Source organism: Pogona vitticeps, chromosome 6 (assembly GCF_051106095.1).
Source record: "Pogona vitticeps strain Pit_001003342236 chromosome 6, PviZW2.1, whole genome shotgun sequence".
NCBI lineage: Eukaryota > Metazoa > Chordata > Lepidosauria > Squamata > Agamidae > Pogona > Pogona vitticeps.
This window is the reverse complement of record NC_135788.1, coordinates 38,829,200-38,850,852: the sequence shown is the minus strand read 5'-3', so window position 1 is coordinate 38,850,852 and position 21,653 is coordinate 38,829,200. Positions and strand designations below refer to the sequence as shown.

The 21,653-nt window shown below is 39.9% G+C and overlaps 1 protein-coding gene across 2 annotated transcripts in view; it reads right to left on the bottom strand.

Annotated features, from left to right (window-relative positions):
* PLCL2 (phospholipase C like 2) overlaps nt 1–21,653 on the bottom strand; it is a 124,598-nt gene that overhangs the window by 65,564 nt on the left and 37,381 nt on the right. Inside the window, exon 1 of one of the 2 annotated variants that reach the window (XM_020780058.3) lies at nt 20,132–20,611. The exons of the other annotated variant lie outside the window; for it this stretch is intronic. Coding sequence (XP_020635717.3) covers nt 20,132–20,476 — 345 coding nt within the window. The 5' untranslated portion in view covers nt 20,477–20,611. Of the gene's footprint in view, nt 1–20,131; nt 20,612–21,653 lie in introns of those variants that run through there. 2 annotated transcript variants of the gene reach the window in all.

Below are 21,653 nucleotides of genomic sequence, written 5' to 3'. Positions count from 1 at the left end.
TAAACAGAAATTATGTCATGACAGAGCATTAAGATAAAATTGTTGATGCATATACAATTAAATTGTAGATGGGTCTACAATTTATTGTAGATGCATATACAATTCTAGCATTAAAATCCATCTGGTTCAGCTGTACTTACATTGATATAGATATAATAGGATAAGGCATCAAAAAAGAAAGAAAAAGAAATAGAATTTGGTGTGATTTTTTCCCAACCACAGTCTACTACCGTGTTTCCCCGAAAATAAGACAGGGTCTTATATTAATTTTTGCTCCAAAAATGCATTAGGGCTTATTTTCAGAAGATGTTTTCATGCACAACAATCTACATTTATTCAAATACAGTCATGTCATCTTCTTCTGGTTGTTGCACAATAGTGATGCCCGGGGTTTCACTTAACTGGTGCTTATTTTTGGGGTAGGGCTTATATTACAAGCATCCTGAAAAATCATGCTAGGGCTTATTTTCAGGGAAACAGGGTAGTTTAATTGTTCCAAGATGGAGATATACACAGAAACTTATCAACCCATTTTTAAAAGCAGAAGTACCACAAGATTCTTACATGTATCAAGCCCAATTGAGGGAATCAATTGTTGACAGAAATAAATCTACTGTATTTTTTGCACCATAAGACTCACTTTTTTCCCACAAAACAGGGGGGTGGAAAGTCTGTGCATCTTATGGAGCGAAGAAAACAGATTATATTTTCCTGTTTTCTTCTCCTAAAAAATCGGTGCGTCTTATGGAAAGGTGCGTCTTATGGAGCGAAAAATACGGTATATTCTAGAATTTGTCATACCAAATCTCAAATTTAGAAAAAATTACACTAGAAACAAATATTATGTACAGGTTCAAGGTAATGTTCAAAAATAGCATTTTGAAGTCTGGCGTGTAGGATTTAATTAACAGAAAAACACAGATGGAGTTCAACATCATATAGGACTACCAGGAAGTAAAATTTCTCACTACTATTTTATCTGAAATACAATAATGCAAGACACTCAGTGATGTACTCTTCCAATTCAGTGAAATATACTTAAGAGTCTGCATGGTTTTGAAGAGCTGTTTAATATTTTCTTTCTATTTTAATAGGCTCACTGTGACAAACACTATCTTTTTACTCTTTTTACTCTTTGGCATTCTGACACAAAATTGAGAGTGGATTGACCTCTATCTGATATTTATTTCTCCTAAATTACTAAAGACTAGAAACTTACCTATATGGACTACAGGACTAATAAATAAATATTGTTCTTAATTGGGTAAAATGTCAATTTTACGCCAGCAAAGCAGCCCACATATAAATCCTGTGAGAAACAAACAAGCAGCAAAAAACAGCTGCTTTTCCGCTGTAACTCTTCACATTATCTTATGCAGAGATTGCTGCACAAGTGTTAACAAAGGGTTCCCTCCAAAATTTCCTGCCTAACCTAGCTAGAGTCTCTAGTTAACATGTGTTACCTATCCTTTCTCTCTCAAAACAATGTTTGCAACAACAACAAAAAATCCATATTGTCGCAGCAGCAGTAATGTTACTGTAACTGCTGAACAAAACATGCTGAACAAATATTCCTGTAACTGCTGAACAGCATAAACTACCAGAAATGCAGTACTGTATTGCTGTTCTAAAAAATAGTGCCACAGCCGTCTGCTTGCTGTTGGATGAAATTCAATCTGCACATAGAGACCCTCTCCTCCCCGGAGCTGCCAAGCAGAAGCTGGGGGCTGGTGACAATGGGGGCTGCCAGCTTCAATTTTCAACAAACTGAAAACTGACATGTTAAAGTATCATACATTTCACATAAAATTTAGCTTAAAAATCTGAATGAAAAAAAATCAGCATAAACTATATTTGGCAAAGCAGATCTAGAATCTTATTTTTGAAACTGTGAAGTACTTCTAGCATTCAGTGCCAGTCACCCTAGTTTCAATCTGGTACCTCTGCCAATCACCTGGAATCCACCCACTCAATTACATGGCTGATAAAGTATGTTTGCTTGCTCACCAGCAGGCACTGCTGCCTCTCTGAGGAAAAAGGAGAATCTTCATCTGGCTCAGCAGTTCCAAAAAAGAAACACATCTACTACTTGATACAAGAACTGCTGGATTGCCTAGTGGTTTAGATAGCTGGCTGTGGAGCCAGAGAAGAGGAGTATGATTTCCCACCAACTGTGCCGCCCTGACAGGGGCTGGACTCAATTATCCAGAGGATCCCTTCCAGCTCTGTAGCTCTGAAATCATTATTATTAAGATTTTATTCCTTATATTGATAAACTGATCAGCTTCTGTCATCCTCTTTCAAATAAGCATCATCACAAATAGTAGCCACAGATTAAAAAGTGCAGTAAAGTTTGGATGATCCTTGCAGAGTACGGTTAGATTTTAAGATCAGGTAAGAGTATATTTGGTTCTGCTGAGTCAAGCATCCAAATGCAGCAGACTGGCAGAAAGATAACAAAACTGCATGAGAGGCATGAGAGATTAATATTGGAAAACAAACATAGGAACATGGAAAAGACAAAAAAATGGAGAAGATGAAAAAATATAAATGCCAATACTACTGATTCTAATGCAGGAATAACAAGCCAAAATGGGCTGCAAGATAACTTGAAAATAGATTAAGTGAAAAGTTGAAGCTGGAGAAAGAAATAAAAATCTCAAATTATAACCATATAGTCTTCCAGCAAGTGGACAGCAATTATTACATAGATGATAGGATAACCACCACCTGCAACTATGTACCCAATGAATAAACTCACAGGTGATCCAGACAAACATAAATGTTACAGGGAGCTCTGTGTATGGTCTGAAATTGTTCATTATCATTGGCACATGAAAAGACAGAATCAGACCAGATTTCACACATTCTGCTCCTAGGATCACAGCACAGAATCTGTAACCTACTTGGTTGATAATAATGTCTTTCTTGTCTTCTAGTTGTTTTCTTTCTGTGCTTTATTCACTGACTAACCAAATATATCAAAACAGTGTGATGCCTTTAAAACTAACAGATTTATTTCAGTATGTGCTTTTGTGGATTATAATCCACTTCCTCACACATGGTGTACACTACTTAGTCCACATGCTTTATATCTACTATATACATGATTGTGGGGCTGGGGACCAGACGAAGTAAGTTACATATATATTGAACTTCAAAGTGACAATAGCATTATAAGTGCAGATGATGAAATCCCTATGTATTGATTACATGAGCATCCTGGTAGTAGATCAGTCATGAATATTAAGTCATATATTGATTGCTATACTATGGTTCGATTGTTGTCTTCTAAGAGCTAAAGATCTGGTGGTGATGCAGCCATATTTTTTTGCCAAAAAGATCAATCTTCTGGTCACTCAAGATAACAGAGAAAAAAACACCTAATTAAAATGTGTATGTATGTGCATGCACATACACGCACGCACACACACAAAATCCAAAAAAGCTGAATCTCTATTTAAGCCTCTGGAATTTGTGGATATACTTCACCTCAGCTATCTTCCTGTAAAAATCTATGTAATTCCTTTTTCTAAAATACCCACTTTAAAATCAGTGGCAGAGTATCCTGGAAGGTTGAAATGTTTGGACACAGGCTTTTGTGTCAAGAGTTCTGCCTATTTTTTCTCTTGTACAGAGAATGTCTTATCTGTCATATGTAGAATGTAGAGGGGCATGGCTGGCGGAGGGGGGCACATACAGCATTAGAAGATGAGCTAATACAGTAAATGATTTTGTGAATGACATTGGTGGGACCTATGCTCGTGCTCCACAGTGTACATAACTGCTTGTTTCTGAACGTATATAAGTCGGCATGCCATGTTAAGCTATTTGAAGGATTGTGGAACAATGTTTGAAGGGAAGAAGAAATCTGAACAATTACTATGATCTTTCACTCATAGGGAAAGTCACTTGAAAAGTATGGGCTCTGGTAAAGAAAAAGGGAAGCCGGCTCTCCATAAAACTCATCCCTGAACCAACTGTAAGCAGAGGAGTGAAAATAAAAATCAAGATGAACAATTGCAGTTGTGCCCCGCTAGACAATTACCTCGCAAAATGGTTAATTCGCTAGACGAGTTTTTGCGATCGCTATAGCACTTCGAAAATGGTGTTTCCTACGGGCAATTTTTGCTGGACAATGTTTCGGACTGTGCTTCGCAAGACTTTTTTTTTCTGGACCAATTTTCGCAAGATGACGATTTTGACAGCTGAGTCTGCGACTCGCAAAACGGGTGTTTTTGGGACCGATTTTCGCAAGACAGTGATTTTCACAGCTGATCAGCGCTTCACAAAACGGTTTCTCTATGGGTGATTTTTGCAAAACGACGATTTTTCCCCATTGGAACACATTAAACGGATTTCGATGCATTCCAATGGGGAACCGCATTTCGCAAGACGATGTTTTCACAAGACAGCGATTTTCGCTGAACGAATTAACATCATCTTGTGGGGCACCACTGAATAGTAAGCCACAGTCCAACTAGGAGTCATGCACACAATAGAAACTGGCACAAGTATTAGATTCTCAAAGATGTCCATTTTTAGCTATTTAGCTGTCATTTTTTTAAAAAATATAAAGATGGGAGAGAATAGTTATACCAAAAATCAAGTGCAAAAAATGAGAATGCAACTGCAGCTTAAAACATGTGACCATTTAAGGTTAGGGGTCTCAATTTTTTTGAATGAGGTGCCCCTTTCTAAACATTATCTTTTGTTCCTCCTGTTCCAGCACTAGCTATCTCTTTCACAGGTGAGCATGAAAACTATGCGTGCAAATTGTTTGCATACCATGTGCTTCTTAAGTAAAAAGAACTGTCATTCTGTCCCCTTCTCAACAGGAGATCTCTAATAACATGGGTTCATGCATTGATAATCTCGAGGATTGACTATTGCAATGCTCTCTATGTGGGGCTGCCCTTGAAGGGGGGTTGGAAGCTGCAGCAATTGCAAAATGCAGTGACCAGATTGATCACTGATACATCTAAAGTTGGCCATATTTCACCTGTCCTGACTCACTTCCACTGGCTGCCAGTTTACTTCCAGGCCAAATTCAAGGTATTGATGCTAACTTATAAAGTCCTTTACAGCAGTGGTCCTCAACCTTGGGCCTCCAGATGTTCTTGGACTTCAACTCCCAGAAATCCTGGCTAGAAGAGGTGGTGGTGTAGACTTCTGGGAGTTGTAGTCCAAGAACATCTGGAGGCCCAAGGTTGGGGACCACTGCTTTACAGTTTAGGACACTGCTACCTGTTACAGCGCCTCTCCCTCTGGTCATCTTCCCGTTCCATCCGCACCTCCCAGTCTTTAATGTTGTGGGTGGCCACAGCAACCAGGAAGGCATCAACCAGAAACTGGGCCTTTTCAGTAGTGGCCACTCACAGACTCTTCCTCTGGAGGTGCGACTGGCCCCCAACCTCTTGAGCTTCTGCAAGCAAATTAAAACTTGGCTTTTTACCCAGGACTTTCCAAGCACCACACTTTTGTAAAATTATGTTGACTCACTCTCTGCCATCCTATCTCCCAGACTGGTGATGGGGGGGGGGGGTTTAGGGTTCTGTTTGTTTTCTTTTAATATGTTTTATATGGTTTATGTGGTTTTAATATTTTTAGCTGTAAGTTTTATAATATTTTGTAAGCCACTCAGAATAGTGGCATGCTCACTAAATGGGCGAGGTATAAATCTAAATAAATTCTTTTGCCAGAACACATTAAACACATGCAGTTCTTGGCTAATGGGAGAGAGAAAAATTCACCTGGATAAAAATTATTATACTCATCCCTAGATCACTTTGCACCCTCTTCTGAGTATCCCAAGGGAGTGTTCACCCCATAGTGAGAAAAACATTAAAAACATTTCTTCATATTTGTAATGAAGTCAAGTAGATGCATTTTTATGTTTTAACACTAATGCCAATCACACATAAAATCATTTCCTTGTTTTTCCCCAGCCTCTGACAATATTGCTGGGGGACATGTGCTATACAGTTTTGAGGTTTGAACTATACTATCACTAAGTCTCAAGTCTCCTCAAAAACTACCCAGACAACATTCTTATCATTTATACTGAAACAGAACTCAAATCACATTTTTTCTAAAGCCATATCAATTTTTTTCCCAGAACCATATCAAACCATTTTCAATTGGCTTAACTCCTTAATTAGTTAGGACTGCAGCATAGAGTGGTCTTAACCGACCAGATAGGCGGGATATTAAATAAATAAATAAATAAATAAATAAATAAATAAATAAATAAATAAATAAATAAATAAATAAATAAATAAATAAAATAGGTAGAGGTAAAATCACAACCTGAAAGAGTTCCCTGAACACATTTGTCAAAAAACTAGTTCTCCTGATCTATTTCCTTACATGGAAATGTGTACTTGCATATGAAAAGGAGGTGCTTTTCATCAGAACCCATAGAAACAGTAAAAAATGATGAACCTCTTTAGGCAGGCTTGTGGCACACCCACTATACTTATTACATTTTCTTGTATTTAAGTCTGAACTTCTACCAAGGAAAAACATGAAATTTGCAATTTCACTTATCACTGTGAATCTATGCATGCAAAATCCTTGTTTTCCCCCCAGCTGTCCAGAATATTCATGCATCGTATGAAAGAAATCTATTTACTGCTGGACAACTCTTAACAAGGCATACAATAACACACATTCTTCAGGCAAGTAGCAACATCATCTCTTTTTCTACTACTTCCTGAGGCGAAAGAAGTGACTACAAAATGTTACATCACAACCCCTCTATTGTAAAAGAGGTATTTCTGGGGAGAAAATCAGCTGCTTTGGGTTTCACGCATTATATACAGATGTACTGTAGTACCAATATGTCTGCAATTAACCCCTTTCCATTTGCCACTGTATGTATGGTCACTCTATTACTCAAAGAGATGCATATTTTGGTAATATGAACTGAATATGTAAATCCACTCATTTGTAGGTACATCTCAGCTCTTTACGTCTATAAGTGAATTGAAGTAACATGAATGTACATACAGTGGGGTCTCGACTTACAAACGGCTCGACATACGAACATTTCGACTTACGAACCGCTCTCATAGGAATATATGGACTCGGCTTACAAACTTAGATTCGAGTTGCGAACTCTTTTTTTTCCCTTTTTTTAAAGCTAAGTCATCTTAGGTTAAAAGGAAAAGAGAAAAAATATCCCCCTCTAGTGGTCGAAGGCGGAATAGCAGCTTCCCATTAGTTTCTATGGACAAAAAGAGCAGATACGGATTAAATGGTTTTCAATGCATTCCTATGGGAAATGCAGATTCGACTTAAGAACTTTTCGACCTGAGAACTGCCTTCCAATACGGATTAAGTTCGTAAGTCGAGACCCCACTGTACTTCAGACATTCTTATGCATTATTTCTACATATGCATTTACTGTTTGTCATTCTCTTATAACTTTTATTGTTTGCCACTCCTAATATCAAGATAAAGTGTGGTTTGTAACAATGAGAATGAGCACAGGACAAAACCTCAGCTCCCATGCTCCTCCCTTCTTTCTGCCCCCATTTAGTTGGCTTCTTTCAATGTTACGTGCTGTCAAGTCGCCTCTGACTTGTGGCAAAACGTACGAATGAGGAATCTCCGAAATGTCCTGTCTTCAACAGCCCTGCTCAGTTCTTGTAAACTCAAGCCTGTGGGTTCCTTTAGGGAGTCAGCCCATCTCATATTTTGTCATTCTCTTTTCTTGCTGCCTTCCACCTTTCTCAGCATTGCTTTTTCCAGAGAATTCTGCCTTCTCATGACGTGCCAAAAGTAGGACAGACTCAGTTTCCTTGTTTTTTTGCTTCCAGAGATATTCTTGATTTGATCTAGGACACACTTGTTTGTCTTTCTGGCAGTCCAGGGTATCCGCAAAGCTCTTCTCCAGCACCACATTTCAAACAAATCATTTTTTTTCCTGCCAACTTCCTTAACTGTCCCGCTTTCACACCCATACATGGTGATTAGAAATACAAGAGTGTGGATGATCTTATTCTTGTTTTCCATGACACATTTGATGATCTTTTCTAATTCCTTCATTGCTGCCCTTCCTAGTCTCAGTCTTCTAATTTCTTGGCTGCAGTCTTTGTTAGGATTGATGATTGAACAAAGGTACACAAAATCTCTAAGTATTTCAATTTCTTCATTGTCATTGCTTGTTTAAATAACATGTAATTATAAGTAACTGCAGCTTATCATGTATGGATGACACAATAAGATGTGAATAACCAAACCCAGATGTAAAAACTTCGAGACTTTTCCTCACATCTCTGCTAGAGGAGAGGGGAAGATGCTCACAGAAATTGAAACAAACCACTACAGTTTATATATGATTTTAGTAAGCACTAAGTTAATGGAACAAAAATGGAGGGGGACAAGAATTGGCCTGTCCAGTGCAAATTAACCAGCAGAATTTTTCCTAGCTTCAGTATCTAAAATCTTTCTAGACTCAAAATCTAAGTTTGTATTTTAAAAAACTCTTTATATTTGTAGAATGATGTGCTTTTGACATATGTTCCTAAAGCCTGCAACTGCACCACTGGTCAATGTAGCTGGATTTTACAAGCTCATCCTGTTGCCAAGACTTATCCTTCAAGGGTGAAAAGATAAAAACACTCCATCCGTCATCTCAGTGATCAAAAGATCTGCTTTAGCTAAACAAACATCTCTCCCACTAATGCCAACACTAAAAAATATTTTAGACATATAAATCAGCTTATAATGTTGTACACACCTAGCCTAGTATTATACTTTGTGTATTTTCCACTATTTCACTCTTTTTCTTAACTTTTGTTCACTTCGTTTTTTCTTTTCCCTTAATGGATCTACAATTCAAAAATGCAATAAAATCATAAATAAATATTAAATACGTACACACAGTTCTGTTACTATCAAAGGGTTTTACATAATCAATTGCAAATCCAGATACATTTTAATTTTCAATAAATTAGATAATCATCTTTTTTAAAAAAATGAAAAAACAGTAAACATGACTTTTTTTCCATAAACAGTCAGGTGGATTAAGTGGACTCATTATGCAGCCAACAAAAAGCTAATACACCTACCTGCTACTAGTTAAGGAATGGAATTAGTCACATGATTATTTAAAAATAATTTTGGGAGTAATCTCTCAAGGATCACAGAGACTGGGAGAAATTCCTCATACAGATTCATGGCACTGTACTGTAATTGTTGTAAATCTTGTTAATCATATAAATATCTTGATTTTGTACAAACATTTGTACAAAATATTAAATTCCAGAGATGTGTAATACAGTGGATAAAATGCTGGACTGAAACTAAGAATACATGGGCTTACTAGCGTGCAACCACATCACTATTGTTCAGACAACTGTTCAGAAGGAAAAATGGAAGCCCCAGATGCTCTTGGACTAAAACTCCCAGTAGCCTTCACAACTAGCTGCGCTAGCCAGGATATTTGGGAGCTGTAGTCCAAGAACATCTGTGGATCCAAGTTTGGGAAGTAGTGCTTTAGAGCAGGGGTCTCCAACCTTTTTCACCCCGCTGGGGAAGGCGGGGCACCCCCTGCGCTCATGTGCATGCATGAATAAGCGCCTGCTCTCTCTCTCTTGCAAGCACGTGCACAAACGGCGGTGCGGTGCTTGTGTGGCTGCATGCGCATGTGCAAGTGCAAACGGCAGCGGGGCGCTTGTGCGGGTGCACTCACGTTCATGCACATGTGCAAACAGCTGCGCGGCACTCGCATGGGCATGCTGAAGCACGCACACAGGTGCAAACAGGCTGTGCGGGGTTGAGTGCGTGCGAGGGGGCAGGAGGTCTTTGAGGCCCAGTCCAGCTCAGGCCATGGACCGGCATGGGGCCACAGACCGGGGGTTGGGGACCTCTGCTTTAGAGGAAGGGTGAGAAACTAAATGTGGCAAACCACTACTGTAGAATTCACATTTCTCTCACTTTCTTCTTCATCTAGCAAATGAATATTTCATTACAGAGTAATACGACTAGAAGATTCATACTTGGAAAACATGGCCACCATTACACTCAAAACTCACACAATGAGAAATCACATCTGCTCTGTCCTGCCATTGACTGAACATGAACATCCTATAATCTCATGAAGCTTCTTTTGCTCAAGAAGCCCAGCATCTCAATAGGCCTTGAGAAAGCCTACAAGATGGCAGTTTTGTGTATAAACAGCCTCTATTCCTTCCAGCACAGCACTAAGCAACTCTTGCCTTGCATGATAAATAATAACCTACTTCCGGATAACTGAAGCCTATAATTAAAGACATCTGAAAGAATCTCAGTCATAAAGGCATTTCAGGGATATTGTTGCCCTTCCTCCCTTTTTTGCCTGATGCAGCTCACAGATTTGTTGTTGGTGGAAAAAGAAGAGGAAGAGAGGAGTCATGGAAAGAGCCTTGAGCATAGTGAAGAAAAAGTACTATCAAAATGTAAACAATGCAAACAGTACATAACAGAAATTGGCCTTTATTCTAACCTAGTTAACAAGACCCTAATGTCCCTTCCAACTTTTCAGACAAAAATAGTTTCACCACATTCATCTGGGCCAATATCCTTATTGGATAAGGTCATTATGACATTTTCATAGGCAAATCTATATAAAGGTCTGCAACAGCAGCCACCTAAACACCTCATCCTGCTAATACTCAGGGTTGCTCGACCTGATGCTCCTATGGGGAGCATTCATGCGGGCTTCGGATCTTCGTGTCATGAGTCCTTGCTGAAGCTTCTCCCTTACCCTGGCTACTGGGGGAGGAGAATCTGGTGCCTGCAATTCTGATTGCCCAGCATTCTCCTCAGCTGTAATTAACCCCTAAGATTCCAGATCTTCTTTGGCAGAACTCATGACATCCAAGAACATCTGGGGACCTAAGGTTGGGAAGCACTTGTCTAATGTATGGCTCATGTGATTCAGTTCAGAAAATTCTAAAATCCCAAGTTCTGCTTCCTTAGCTAAGCCTTTTAGTGAAGCTACTGGAAAACTATCTTCTGTGAGGTGATGGCAGTTAGTGGCAACTAAGCCAGTCGGCAGATTATTTTACTGCAGGTTAATCTTCAATAAAAGTGGGACAGAGGCCTAGGTGCTCATTTCAGATTGTGTTTTCAACATTACTGCTCCTCATGCTCCTCATTTAATGGCTTTGCAGACCACTCAGTTTTCAAGTATCTATTGGACTTGCACAGCCTGGTGTGGAAATGAAGCTCTGAGTGTTTAAGTGCAACAGTTAAGTGATACCTTTATTGAACTGCTAAAAAGTCATACAAATTGCAAGCTTTTGAGGTTAAATTGTGACACACAAAAAATCATATACATAAAAGGGTGCTGCACAGCCTGAGGAAGTGGAATTTATCCACAAAAGCTTGCTATCTCTATGATTTTTAGTGGTTCAATAAAGGGATCACCTAACTCTTTCATTTATGTAATCCTGCCTTCTGAGTGAATCTGAGAACCTCCCCCAATTTCACACTCTCCAAATGTGCTGGATTACTGATGTCATCATTCTCAGACAGTACGGCCACCACTTTCAAAGGTACAGAAGCTTTGATCAAAAGATACAAAGAGAAACAGACTCAGGATATCTGGAATAGGTAACAATATGTGGTGTCTGATTAGCTTCGGAGCTGATACAGACCGGAGAAATATAAAGATTTTGCTTCTGATGAAGGCCCTGCCGAAACACATTAAGCTTTTTACCACACAATAAAGACACCACATATTGTTACCTATTTCAGACATCCTGAGACTGTTTCTCTTTGTATCTTTTGGTTTTTACTGGATGTGCCAATTCCCTACAATTTGCAGGAGCTTTGATCACCTTTGACCTGGAAATTCTACATATACCATGAACATGACATTGTATAAACAATTACTGTAGACGTATTTCCATAGCAACACATATGTAGCCAAATAGTTATAGAGTTATTAGTGCTGAAGTCTCATTTGATTACACAAAGCTACCTCAAGGATTTAAGGGGAAAAATCCCTGATAGACAGATAGATCTATTAGTACTAATTTCTGCTTAGTTATGAGACTTTTGAAAGGAAGGTAGTAAACATTTGTGCAAAACAACAACAAAATGATGTCCTCTTGCAATAGAACAAATACATTAATACATACATTTCCTTACAGGTTAAAACAATTATTTTAGATTGAGATATGTTTTACTAAGAAGTAAGTTCAGTTTTAATCAGGGGGATTTACCTCCACGTAAGCATATTTGAGAATACAGATGAAAAAGGTCAAGAAGGTTTTTACATTAGAAGCTGAAGGGAATGGCTTTGATTACTTCCAAGGAGCTATTTGGCTAAATTGAAGCTGGACATAACATAGCCATAATCTGCCACAACATTCAAAGCAGAGAAGATTTTTAATACAGCAAATCCCTAATCCTAAAAAGGCTTAGGGACACATAGCTGCATTCATTCATGCCTATATGCAAGTTGATGTACGGCGGTACCTAAGCGATTATGCAATTTATTTCAAATTAAAGAGATGGGAGGGATTGCTTGAGTGTGGTAATGTTTTGTGCACTAGAACACACGGAATTAAGTTATACATTCTATGATTTACATAATGTATTATATAAAATACACCTGTTTTAGAAGTAAAATTGTGAAATTTGTTCCTGAGCACCACTCTGTTACTAGGTCAGCTATGATAATTAACCCAAGTTACTAGGAGAATTTGAGATATTTCTTTTAAAAAACAATTAGTTACAGTTTTGGTTCCAAAGTAGAGAGAGGCACAAACTGACAGTTTGTTGTTTTGTGCTGGTTTGTCCCTTGGATGAAGAGGTGTTCGGTGCTTCCCAGATTCACCTCCTTCAGCAGGCACCCACCCAGAGGCAGTGCTCCGGCTTCACTGCCATGCGTCCTCTGGATGCTGCCTCTGAGTGGGCATGCACCAACGGAGATAGGGATGGAAAGCACCATCCAGAGGACGAACCAGCATGAACTGTTGGTTTGACAGTCTGTGCCTGTCATGTGTGCGCTACCCAAACATGGTTAATTACCCTTATAGTAAAACAGTTTTTAAAAGTAACTCTTTACTTTTCCACTTCACAAAAAACTAAGATAACTTTATAAAAAATGTTAATGCTACAAGTCACTGACTTAATGCTACAAGTCACTGACTTGTGGAACAAAATACTCTCCTTTTATGCACCTCATCCTTCCTTTAGCACTCATGACAAAGTGCAAGGTGCCAGCAACAGCCAACACTTGGAACCATGCAATATTCCTTCTCCCCAGTTTTGTGAGGCCACAACCACATGCAGACAGAACAAGGACATACAGTAGGACAACTAATTGATGTTATGTTCATAAGTCATTATCATAACATCAATTAGTTGTATCTTTGTTACTGCAAAAAGAAATTAATCACAAGTAAAAAGTTATGTCCATATAGTTGCTTCCAAGCTCTGGTTATTAACAACAACCTTCATCAGTATAGAAAGTCAAAGTAAGAACAGTGGAGCCACTCCTGATATCTAACAAATGACCATCCAGAGAGTAGGAATGACATCGGAGCAGACCTATTCATCTTTCTGTTTTGAAATAGCTAGAACAGCAGATATTACTGTATCCTTGGAATCAATTTAGTAAGAAAGCCTTATACAGCAAGATCAAAGTTCATATTCCTGACATTACTTCTGTGTTCTCAGGATGAACTGGAGCAGGAACTGAAAACAAATTCCTACTTCGAACTCCTACCTCTTCCCACAAATCACATACAAAGGACAGATTACAAAATCCTCACCACAAAGAATAGGAACTACTGCTGCACCTAAATGCATGAGAACAAAATCAAGCAGATTCAGAAAATATTCAAGCCAAGTCAAACTCTTTCCTCTCTCTCCTTTTATTCCATACAAAGGAACGGAAGCAATACTATAGTCTTAAAATGCACTGAGTCTGTCTACTTTTAATCTAAAATGCTTATTTTGCTGTATATCTGGGCTCCTTTGAACATGTGCACTTTTGAGAAGCATTTCTATTTCTTTAGTTTTAGGTAGTTGGTACATAAACAGAGGGCTCCAGTAAGAACAGCAAGACCTACTAGAAGGCCAAGCCTAGTCTAAACAAAGACTGTAAACCTACTTGAGAAATTCCTGTCCATAGTTATAACATTATTTATTTTTTTACACAGACTAAACAGTTCTTCTTAAAACAAACTGAGAAAGCTCAGAGTCATTCATCTCCTAATGTCATTCCAACACAGTTATAACAAAGCCAGTTTGATACATCATGATAAACGATTTGTACTTTTTTTTACATATTAAACTGTTGATGAAAGTGTCCAGCAGTTCTAAACATCAGACGAAAAATAAGGAGGATAATTCTTAGCAATAAGAACTCTTCGATAATTTTTTCCTGGGTTCTTTTTTCTTCTGTCCTCTGTATATAAATTAGCATGGAAGGAGATCACTGCCTTTGTGCCCCGGAGCATTCCATTAATCAATCCTTAACCAAGATCAGGGATCTCCAAACTACGGCCCGCAGGCCACATCCAGCCTGCCTTGCCGTTTTATCCAGCCCGTTCCCTTAACCCTGTGCACGCAGGGGGCGGGCAGCGTGTGTGCGCACGGGTGGGTGGGCAGGCAGTCGTGCATGCAGAGAGGTGCAGGCGCAGGGGGTGCGGGCGTGTGTATGTGTGCACGCACGTTCCTGTTCCTTCAACCCTCTAAGATGTTGAAAGTATCCAGTGTGGCTCTCAGGGTGAAAGGTTTGGAGACCCCTGACCAAGATGAATCCACTATGCCTTTTATTAAAAAGAAGACAAAGAAAACAGAATAGTACTTTTCTTTTAAAAATGAGATTTTTCTGCATGATAATAAAAATTAATAATCTATGCCACCAAATCAATTCTGACTCATTGTGACCCTTTTCAGAATTTTCCAGGTGCAGAATACAGTACTCAGAAGTGGTTTACCATTCCACTTTTTCTGGGGGCATCCTGAAACTGTGGAGCTTGCCCTATACAGGCTAGCTCTTCTCCCAGGAGGCACAGTGGGAAATCGAACTTCCAACCTCTGGCTCTACAACCTAAACCAGTGGTCCCCAACCTTGGGCCTCCAGATGTTCTTGGACTTCAACTCCCAGAAATCCTGGCCAGCAGAGGTGATGGTGAAGGCTTCTGGGAGTGGTAGTCTAAGAACAGCTGGAGGCCCAAGGTTGGGTACCACTGACCTAAACCACTGGGGAATCCAGACATCATATCCAAGCCTAATACATACATATTCGAGATAGAAATTAATCCTACAATACACTATTTTACAGCTAACAATTACTTAATTTCAGCTATAATTCCTTAATTTTAGCATGTATAATACAAACAAAATGAAACTAAAATAAAAGTATTGTGGAATCTTTAAAACTTAACAGCTTTATACCAGTATGAGCTCTCACAGATTATGATGGATTGCAATCTGCTTGTCTGTGGAAATGGATCATGGATCGTAATCCATGAAAATTTACACTGGAAAAAATCCATTATTCTTATGCAAGCCGCCTTGGATCTTTTCAAGGAAAAAGGTGGAGTAAAAATATTTTAAATAAATATTAAATTAATAAATAAAGGTATGGTAATACTTCTGTTTCTGTGATACATGCTGAAACTGATTTATATGGCTACTTCTTTAAAAATATTTACTTTTAGTAGTTTCTGTTTTGGACTCTAGCAGTATTTCTTGAAATGATCAGAAACTACATGCAACTTATTTAAAATTCAAGTTACATAATGTGTAGATTACATGTACATGTGTTATCACATGTCAAAATGTCAAATCACCTATGATGTCTAAATCCATGGTGTAACAAAGAATAAGGAAGTTATAAAGAAGAGAGCCACAAATTTGAGTTCCAACTCAAGCATGAACTCCTCACTGTTTTCCACATGGTTCTTGTGGCTGATGATGCTGTGTGAGGACAGTAAAGGAATGTGGGAACTGCCTTAAACTGAGTCAGACCATTAGACTGTTTTGTCCAATGCTGTCAACTGTGAATGGCAGCATTGGTTCCTCAAGGGTTTGGGGCAAGGTTCTCTCTTAGCCCTATCTGGAAACCCCTGGTGTCCCCATAGTGGTTTCCCATCCAGATATTAGCTGATTCAAACTCAGAGGAAAGATGTTGACACCCTGAACTCCTTGGATAAAAAGGCAGAGGATCCATTTGTTCATAATGATAAACTGTCTGTGTCATCTCATCTGAATTGATTTCCAAACTATCTTCAATATGGAAGTGTGCAGGAACAATCATGAACTAACACTTTTAGAAAAATTGGCAAATTATACTAAGTTTAGATAAAGACAAGGAGAAACAGTGTTCAATAAACACAGAAAATGTTATTAGTGCTTTTCTATCATACAGAGAGATTTAGAAATACAGTACTGTTCAAGATCTCCACCCAGAAGCATTATTTTTCTAATCCAATGGAATATTCTGGCTAGACATTGTACATGCCAAAATCATTTGGAAGATGAGATGAAAGAAAAGAGAACTAATCTAGCAACAGGTGGAAAAGAACAAAATACATGTAGCCAGACAAAATATCCAATTTTTAAAAAGCAGCACCATCAACGTTAATAATATACCCACCCAAAACAGCCTCTTTGTACATAACTGATGTCACTTTTAAAGAAATAAAAAAAACAAAGTAATTAAAGAATCCACATTCATATTTTCCACCTTCTATGGAAGTTAGATCAGCCAATTTCACACATAACAAAACATGCAGGACAGCTGCCGCAGAGGATGAAAACATATCTATTGCTCCTCAAAGCCAATTAAAACCTTGGTGGTGCAAATTTGCTTTAGGTCTGTTCATGATGTTGCATCCCAAAATCTGCAATACCAAAGTAGTATGCTGCAATCCCAAAACACTCCTTGCAAGAAATCCAGAAATGATACCAATAACAAAACTTTGTTTTGTTTAACCTTTAGCTAAATCCCGCTTTCCTATCAGTTCATGATCTGATTCTATTAATCATCAAGAGCTGCATATGGAATAATTGCCCTCTCTCCCTCAGCCTCTTAATCTGCAAGGACAGAAGATAGCTAACTTGAAAGTGCATAGGACGGTATCTCCTTACCCCCAACTCACCAATGTTTCAAGACCACATATAACACAGTCATCAGGTGTCTTGTTTTATGAGAGATTTTACAATCTTGAATAGGGAAAATATATGCAAGAAAATTAACTTCTACATGAAAATCACAATGTACAAAATTACTACCATATATGTGGTACTCATGTGATACTTGAAAATAAATAAATACAATTAGGAGCAACTTCAAATATACTGCAGTGGAACATCCCACTCTGGGAATTAGCATAACTAAAAAAGACACAAGAATTACCCAAGTGGGGATAAAAGTTTCCAGTCCTGTACCACCTGCAGCTCAATTTCATCAAGTGCTACCATAAAAATTTTGATGTAACCAGGAGGATCCCAGCAGGGCAACATGAACCACACAGGTGATCTAATGTAACAAAGTAACACAAAGACCATCCTTTTGATGGAATTAATCGCCCTAACTACACTTCCTAAGCATAGCCCAGAATTCCTCCCCACACATTATGACAATCCTTGGAATTCTGCACAAGCATTCAAGGTGAGTACTGGGATAAAAGCCATGTTCTAGAGATGACACGGGCAATATGACTGTTTCTGCAGAAGTTGGGATCCTACCATTGAATCATAAGGCCTACTACCAAAGCAGGGAAGTTCACAGGTAACAATATCAGATGAAGAGGCAAAAAGGAAGGCCACACGGCCAGCGTAGTACCTAAGGATGGCACAAAAAAAGGTACTGTTCACAGAAATATAACAGCATACATTGGAAAGACAGCTGCAGAAATTCACTGTGTTCTCTTTATATAATTTAAAAATACAGTATTCACTAAATGTGCACTTATCATATTTGGACTTATCATTTTAACATCAGTTTTTCATACAGAACTCAAGAGTTCCTAATGACAGGCACCATGAAGACAGGCAGACATATATAATTGTTTTTTTTTCAAATAATACGTTTGCCAATGTATGTTATTAAACCTGTACAGTATTACAGGATGTACCTATTTTAGCATCACTAACCCATATGGTACTTGATTAAGCTCTCATGTTAGTAGTTATATATTTTGAAAAGAATGGCACACAGCTTTTAAGCTGCATATTACAGGCTTTTTTGCAAGGGAAAATAGAAGCTGATGCACAAAATGTGTGCAGGGTTACATAAATATGAATATCAATAATCAATAGCAGGTTTGAAATCATACTCGTAGCTTTCATAAATGATACTGAGGTAACTTTAAGCATGCTAAAACCCTAGCTATGTTAAATATTCTTCGCTATAATTCTAATTATGGTTTCACAGCAGCAAATATGGGCAATGTTACTTTTTTGGGCTGCATCACCCAGAATCTCACAGGCAACAAAAATAGTGGCCATGCTAGTAGGATTTGGGGGAGCTGTACTCAAAAAAGTAACACTGTCCTTCTCTGCACTGGAGCAAATCTCATTGAACTTGGTGATACCTGCTTCAAACTAACACATAGAAAGTCTGGCTGTAAATGTACTGCCACTCCAATCCAAAATAAACATGAGCCAACAAACCTAAAATAGCATTCATTGGAACTCAGACAATGTCAAACTAATGATAGCAACAAAAGCTGGAAAGATTATAAGAAAACAAACAAATATAACGTTTTTACTAAACAATGCTGTCCTAAAATGTTAGGTGACACTTAATAGTTTGACAGATTCATTGCGTAAAAAGCCACAGCATGTGTGGAAAGCAAAGGGGTAATCTCTTTCAAAGCTTAAATTGCTACATAAACAAGTAACATATTAAAAACCATTTAACAAACTCCAATAACACAGTAATAATTATAACATTTTAGGGGGCACAATCACATAATTGATCACTCTGGATCAAGCTTGAAAGAAACTGGACAGGCTACACTGTATTATACCTGCACACAAAAAGCAACAGATATTTGCCACTGCAGTGTTATGTCAAAAATCCACACTGCTGTGAGTGTTTATCAGCTGGCATCACCTCTCCCTGACAGGAAGGGTGGTGCATGATTGTCAACTGCTTTACCACTGTATGTCCTTGTTCTCCCCTTGATTTTCTAAACAAGATCCTGCAGTTTGTGACTCAACTTAAGATCTGCTGCTAACGGACTATTCAATCTAGAAACATTTCATTCCAGAGAACCAATTCTCAGCAGCAGGAAAATTTAAACTGATTACAGAATTGCTGGATGCAATGCTACTGTTTTATTGAAACTTTTGATACAACTAACTTCTTAAAATTATGAGTATGGAGTAAATGCAATTTGGACATAATGAATCCTCCCTCTGTACCTATTAAATATAATAATAATCTTCTCCCTCTCATTCTCTTTTTAGCAAATCAACTGAACACTTAATAAACAGAAAACTTTCATTTTATTTCCTCTGAGTCAGCTACTAGCATTGCTTCACCTTCCCCTGCCTGTTCAGCTTGAAGCAAGAACATCAATATCTAGATATTAAGAAAGTTAGACTGTGGGTAAAGCTGTCATGAACAACCTCCTGACTGATTTGTTGTCACCTTTATGGGAGCATTCACATTTTCCTCTCATTCATATCATTTATCCTCTGTTCCTGCTTCCTGTACTGTGTGTCTGTCAGCTCTCTCTCTCTCTGCTCAGCACAGGTGAATTCAGCATCCTTTAGAACAAATAAAATGTGGCATCATCTGAAAACTCTGCACGGTGGGCTGATTCCATGCTCTACAGAGCAGCAATACCTTCCTTCTCATTTCAGAAGCACATTTCTCTCTCCTCTACACTCCCAACTTTACCAGGCAAGAGCCTTTTTTATTACACAGATACATCTATCCACTCCCTTTCCAATCATACAAACAAAAGTCCATATTCAGAGTATGGTCTCCCCTCCACCCCATTGTACAGCCCTCACTTGATCCCCACAAGTTAGCAGAGGCAACCTATATTGCCACTCATTTAAATAATCAAGCTAGCTCAACCTCAGCCTAATCTTTTTAAACCTCTCTCCCCTCCCAAAATAACAAGAGGAAACTTCAGGTGCCATGTCCTCGTCCTACCTTGATGATGCTGGTTTTCCTGGGGTTACCAGATTTGCCTTCTGGGTGCAGGGCAGAGTATCCTCTCTCTGTGCCAGGACTCCCAGGCTGGGCCACCTCTGTGTCCTCTCTTGCTCCCAATACAGCACAATCGCCATTGGAGACCCCATTGCCAGCACTGTCCAAGTGGGTTCTTGTAGCCCCACTACTGCTACTACCTCCACTACCACCTCCTCCACCACCACCACCACCTCCTCCACCTTCTCCATCGCCTGCTTTGAAGGCTACTTTTCCATGTGCCGGACTTGGGGAGGACGTGATCCCCCCACTGGTGGGGCCACCTCCTCGGCTGCCAAACTCCGCCATCAGCCTCGCCGGCGGTTCCAGAGAAGCAGCAATATTGCCGCCCGTCCTCCTCCTCCTCCTCCTCCTCCTCCGGCTCCCCCCTCCTGCAACAGCAGCTCCGCGATGATGCTTGCGCTTCTTCTTCCGCTTTTTCTCGTCCTCGGTCTATGCAAAGGATCTGAAGAGGCCGGTTGCAAAACTCTTCCTTCTCTGGCCGTCGGTGAAACGGCGAAGGTTGCAAAGCGCCTGAGCGATCTCCGAGAAGCCGGCTCTGCCAGGACCAGCCGAAGGTTTTCAGCACCTGGACTCAGAAAAGGCGGTCGTGGGGAGGCGGGAGAGACAGAGACCGAAACGTGACAATCTGCCTGATCACACATTAAGACTAACCAAAGGGTGATTTAAAAGGGGGGGGGGTATACAAAACTACGTATCACATGCGCGGAAGACCAGGAAGGAGGGGGTGTCAAGGAACAGAGAAGCGAAATGCAACACACGTACCGTCTCACACAAACACACACACACACATGCGCTCACACGCGGAGAGGGGAAGGGTTGCAGCTTTCCCAGAAACAAAACAACAAAGACGAGGGGAGGACTGAGGGAGCTGGAAGGGGGGAGGCGACGGAAGCTCACGCATACACACAAACACAAACACACACACACACCCGTAAGCAACGAGAGTCGAGCGCGTGTGCCTGAGGCGCCTCAAGAGCTAAAGGCGCGGCGGCGGCTGGAAGCCGAAAGGAGACCCTTCATTTTTTGCATTTTCTGCCATAAGGTGGGGCTGGGAGAGGAAAGGCGACGACAGGAAGAAACACGGCTCGTGGTTTCTAGCCTTCTGGGGGGGGGGGAGCAGGGTGTGCATTCCAATCGCCTGTACCGAAGGCGAGGGCAGGATCTGCCGCCACCCCCAGAAAGGTGCCCCTTCCTCTCCTCCCCTCTGCCAACGCAGCTCCTGGCACTGCAGTGGCGGCCCCGAAACCCTCACCTATTCCCGCCCGCTCCTCTTCTCTCTCACTTGCCTGCCGCTTGAGAGGCAAGACACCCCCGCCTTAGCTCTCTCTCGCTCTCGCTCTCTCACACACACACCCCTACGCGCGCACACGCCTCTTCTTTCGAAAGCAACACATGAACCGAGCATGCCTTCCTCGCCGCAGCTCCGGCTTCCTCCCGCGGCAGGGGCACCCATGTGTCAAGA